This window comes from Bidens hawaiensis, unplaced genomic scaffold (assembly GCF_021521415.1).
Source record: "Bidens hawaiensis isolate Kalapana, Puna unplaced genomic scaffold, B.hawaiensis_p1.1 tig00051185_1, whole genome shotgun sequence".
Taxonomy (NCBI): Eukaryota; Viridiplantae; Streptophyta; class Magnoliopsida; order Asterales; family Asteraceae; genus Bidens; species Bidens hawaiensis.
Window position 1 is genome coordinate 109,282 of NW_027499160.1, and position 5,120 is coordinate 114,401.

General features: G+C 36.1%; 1 protein-coding gene across 1 annotated transcript; it reads left to right on the forward strand.

Annotated features, from left to right (window-relative positions):
• The first annotated feature begins 296 nt into the window (after positions 1 to 296).
• Positions 297 to 2,891, forward strand: LOC143598885 (large ribosomal subunit protein uL13c-like). Its single transcript, XM_077076983.1, has 4 exons — positions 297 to 541; positions 1,566 to 1,751; positions 1,866 to 2,036; positions 2,598 to 2,891. Exons 1-4 carry the CDS (start codon positions 329 to 331, stop codon positions 2,712 to 2,714), a joined length of 687 nt encoding a protein of 228 aa, XP_076933098.1. The 5' UTR covers positions 297 to 328; the 3' UTR covers positions 2,715 to 2,891.
• Positions 2,892 to 5,120: the final 2,229 nt, after the last annotated feature.

Below are 5,120 nucleotides of genomic sequence, written 5' to 3' on the forward strand. Positions count from 1 at the left end.
CAAAATTGAACGAGTTAATATGTTATTTTTTATGTTGTCATTATCGCAAAATCGAGAAACCCTGTCAAACTTATCAAAATCTATTTCTTAATGTAACTCAAAGCTATTATTGTATAAGAAGTATTATTCGAAATTGGTTCATAAACAAAAGTTTTTGTTAATTATACGTATATGATAACGAGAATGATTAATTTTATTCTATCTAAAGGGTAGAAACAAATATCCGAGAAACTTACAGGGGGCAGATATGAAAAGTCTGATGGATGAAATAAAAAAAAAGCATTTCATTTCAGCAATAACCTTACCTTATCCTCCATTATCAGCAGCAATGGCGATGGCGTACGCAACACCATCATCGTCTTCAATTCTCGCATCACAGCACAACAACAGGTCTCCACTTCTCTTGAGGTCCTCAACAATTGGAGCTCGAACGCACAAAAAATTTGAAATTCGTTGCCAGGAACAGCAAGTAATTCAAAAGCGAAACCTTGCGCCTGTTGAGCAGCGCTGGATGTTTACTGATTCCGATTTTACAGGACCGGTATGCTACTAGTAGTTTTAGTAACCCTATGTATTTCTTTTTTTGTTGAGTCAAATTGAAAAAAATTAACATTCATTTTAGGTTTTTTAGCTTATGTCGCCGCTTAATCGCTATTTAGTCAAAGTTTGTCAAAATTGAAAACAATTATATATAAAATTTGGTATATATATGTATGTAATTTCCAATCCGATTAATCAGCATTAATCGCTAGTCCCTACCCCACCACCCGACTAGCGCATATCAATTTCTACTACACTATAAGGAAACTGCTGCAAGTCATTCTTAAAATGTGTATGCCATATATGTTGTTACAGTTTTCATGAGCTGTGGAAGTAACAAATAATACGCTGGGGGGGCGTTCTTTTAGAACTAGTATTATGTCGTGAACCGCAAGAACTACATAAATTACTTGTACATAGTGATGATTATTTAATGAGATAGTGGGGTAGATGGTTATGTACCATCTTATGCATTACACTTAAAACAAGATGTATGATTTATGCAGTTCATAACATCATATTGGTTCTAGAAACAACACCCCTCTATGAAGAGAATATATAGATTCATATCAGTCTTGCACTTGCAAATGGTCTAGCCAGATACCAATAACCAAATTGTGTTTTCTTATTAAATTAAGAAAGGCCAAAAGTTGTAGCTTGACAGTTTTCTTGAATTTTTGTATATTGGATAATTATTTCTAATTGTAATCTGCATATATGATTTGACCTTATTTCTGTTTGATTGTCTAGTTGCATTCTGCATATGTGTTGGAAGTTAACATGAAGAAATTCTGACCACTTTGTGTCATCTTCATTCATATTATTATGAAGCATGCTATGTATCATTCTGAATGCATCACTTTCTGCTGATAGCTGATTTAAGTTCCACTAGTACAATTATGATGATGATTGGTTACTTCACACATTGGTAGTTAGTTTCAAGTTGAAAGCATACAAGGGTTCTTTGCAGTTGAGTTATATTATTTTTAGTAAGATAATAAACATTTTTGTTTCCGTTTTTTCAGGATGTATGGAACAATACATGGTACCCTAAAGCCGAAGATCATGTGAACACAGAAAAGACATGGTACGTGGTTGATGCAACCGATAAGATTCTCGGAAGGCTGGCATCAACTATAGCCATTCACATACGTGGCAAGAATCTTGCTACCTATACTCCCAGTGTAGATATGGGAGCTTTTGTTATTGTGGTATGTTAGAACTCACATCTACTGTATTACATTTTGAAATAGTAACATTGTTTTACTATTGTTTTTGGAGAATGCATACTAATTAGACTAATGTTATGATGCTGGTTAATGTAGGTAAATGCTGATAAAGTTGCAGTCTCGGGCAAAAAGAGAACCCAAAAACTGTACAGGAGGCACTCGGGCAGACCGGGTGGGATGAAAGTTGAAACTTTTGATCAGCTTCAACAAAGGATTCCAGAAAGGATCATTGAGCATGCGGTTCGTGGGATGCTTCCAAAGGGAAGGGTGAGACTTCACGCTTTTCAATACACACTCACACACACATACAAGGAGAGACTCATTAAAAAAGATCAAGTTATTGCGAGAACAAATAGAACAAACCTAAATCGTTCAGTTTTTTTTCCATCAACAGTTCATAATTTTAAAACTTTATTTCTTATCTACGAGTGTCTATGTTTTTAAGTGCATAAAAATCATTGAACTAATTTGTTCCGATGTTTTCTACTTGTGTAGGTAATAGGTTACTTGTAGAAATTATACAGGTACATGATTTGCACATGTGTAGGTTCTAACGTTCTATAAATAAACGAATTTTGTTTATATATCTCTTTAGAATATTAGAAGAAATGAACAAGTGTTGTATATTCAGCCATTTTTTTGTATTTTAATTTTTTTTTCAAAATTGAAGAAAATGAGTGATTTATTTTGTTACTTCGATTCTCGCCAAAAACTATCTTCTGTGCAGTGCCTAAATGCATATATATGCACTTAAAAATAAAATGCTACCAATATTATATTTCTTTTTAAATAATCCTTACACTTATATGCAAATAACTTGTTTTGTAGCTTGGAAGAGATCTTTTTACTCACCTAAAGGTGTACACGGGTCCAGACCATCCACACCAAGCGCAAAAGCCGATTGATTTGCCTATAAGGGACAAGAGGATACAGAAACAGACCTAGCTTCTCTTTTGTTTCCTTCAATTTTAATTTCAAAATGTACGTCTAAATTGCTAAACAATAGTCCGAGCATATTCCCTTTTTTCCTTTTTGTAATTCCAAGTTGTAGGAGGGATGCCAAATTACTGTAATGCCACTTGTTTTACGAGTTACTTACCGCCAATCTAATTTCTTTCCTTATGCAACATATATATTGTACATTTGAACAAAATTTGGTTACAAGTATCATGAACGCCGATGGATATGGCGCATGCCTTCATCACCATAATTATAACGGATGGTCATCTTTATTGCAAACTGCTTAGAACCCACCCGTATACGGTATATCTCACAATGTTGAAAATATTAATGCATAAAATTCTTAAATCTTGATGTACATCTAACAAGTAAAAAAAGATGATATATTACATATACTTGCGATATAAAAAAATTGAAAATGTGTAAGAATAACTAAAAACATATAGCTGGGTTTTGAAAATATATTAATTATTACTAATGTAATATTGACTTCCAGATGTATGAAAAAAATTGAATGAATTAATCTCAAAATAAGCATAGACCACTAGTTATATGTATATGTTACCTTGAATAAGATACTCTATCCTATCCAACATGAACATACAACATAGGAATACAGAATTGACAACCTTGAGAAACCATCATGCCCTCCAACAATTTGTTGAGGATAGAGTCACTTTCATAATTGAACTGCAAAAACTGTCAAATAAAAGTGAGTTTGATCGATCCCGTCATCCAACCTGACCAGGCTCATGAACGTTATATCTTTCAAAAACTATTTTACGGTTTTCTGACCACCATGTCCCAGCTTGCTGCTCATCAAAATTCCTACGGCTGCACATTAAACACACAATATTACAAATTTAATATTCTTGTACACCTAGTTTGGGAAATTTTCAACATGCATAAAATCCCTTGAAGGTTAATTGTGGCACCGTAACAACGTCATCATTAGTTGTCATTTGTTGTCGGTTTAAGGTTAATTGTGGTTTGGAGTGTGTTTTATAGTTTTGGAATTGGTTTAACAAGTACACAAACAAACCTTGCTATTTGTAGTAAGAAAATAACCTATTTGTAGTTAAAAAAACCGGTTCCAACGGTCAAAAACGGCTATATAGCCGTTGGAACCGGTTCCTAACGGCTATAATATTTAAATTTCAAGAAAAACCGGTGGAACCGGTTTTTACGTAAAAACCGGTTCCGGTTCATACCCTACCCGGTTCTTAAAAGTTAGCATATCTGGGCATCGGTTCGGGTCAGGAACCGAACCGGTTCTTGATTGGAACCGGTTCCATTTTACAACCCGGTGTGAAAAAACCGGTTTCAAACCGGTTCGGGTTTTCCAGTTGAACCCGATTTGTGCACGTCTACCTAAAGCGAACTCTTTTGAGTTTATTGGTTCCATCTGGTGAAGAGGAAATTGTTACATACACACTAGGCATGTATTGTTCAACCGTTCATCCTCATCTGGATCAACAACCTTACTACCTCTATCATATGTTGGATTGCTAGTATCGGACCGATTATTCTCCCCTTCTTGCGAAGGAACTGGTATGCTAACCTTCCCTCTAATAGTTGTTGTTTCACTAATTTCTTTACTTTCACTTGTCCCTGGGCGTCTAAGTGAAAACAACGACCATACATTCTTGATGTCGATTCTTCCCTGGCTAGAGGTAGCGCTTCTTTCTTGATATGCCAATGCTCGATCAAGACTGCCTAAAACCTCAGTCATAGTTGGTCGCTGATTTGGATGACTAATCAAACATCGAGCTGCAAAGAACTCTTTGAAATGTGGTCCCTTAAACCAGAACGGACAACGTGACTGAGTTTTCCTTGTCTGATAAGGTCTTGAGCCCATATTGCCAAACCCTCATCAAGTCTCTCGTCCAAAGCCCGGCCTTCCAGATAACACCTCAATCAATACAACCCCAAAGGCATAAACATCGGATTTTCTTGTCAGTCTGCCTGTGTAGAAATAATTTGGATCCATATACCCAAAGGTGCCCTTGATTTATCGGCCCTATTTTGGCCAATCCGAAGTCTGCAATCTTGGCATCATAATTCATATCCAACAAAATGTTGGAGCTTTTTCACATCACGATGTATGATTCAATCTTGTGTGCCAGTACCAGTGTGCAGGTAGTCCAGACCACGTGCAGCTCCAATGCATATCTTGAGCCATTGAGACCAAGTCAAAAGTGTACCTTTCTTGTGAAGATGATCATAAAGGGTTCCGTTACGAACGTACTCATAAACAAGGGCCATCTCTTTCTCCTCATTGCAATAACCGATCAAAGGACACTATGTTACAATGGCGCACCCTTGAAAGCATCTCGACTTCAACCCAGAACTCAGGCGCTCCTTGATCGGCCATGAAATGCATTCGCTAAA

Excerpts from the sequence above, each read along its gene's own strand:
- LOC143598885 (XM_077076983.1), top strand. The coding sequence starts at position 329 with ATGGCGATGGCGTACGCAACACCATCATCGTCTTCAATTCTCGCATCA. Across the intron at positions 542-1,565 it reads ATTCCGATTTTACAGGACCG|GATGTATGGAACAATACATG; the intron begins GTATGCTACTAG and ends CCGTTTTTTCAG. Across the intron at positions 2,037-2,597 it reads GGATGCTTCCAAAGGGAAGG|CTTGGAAGAGATCTTTTTAC; the intron begins GTGAGACTTCAC and ends CTTGTTTTGTAG.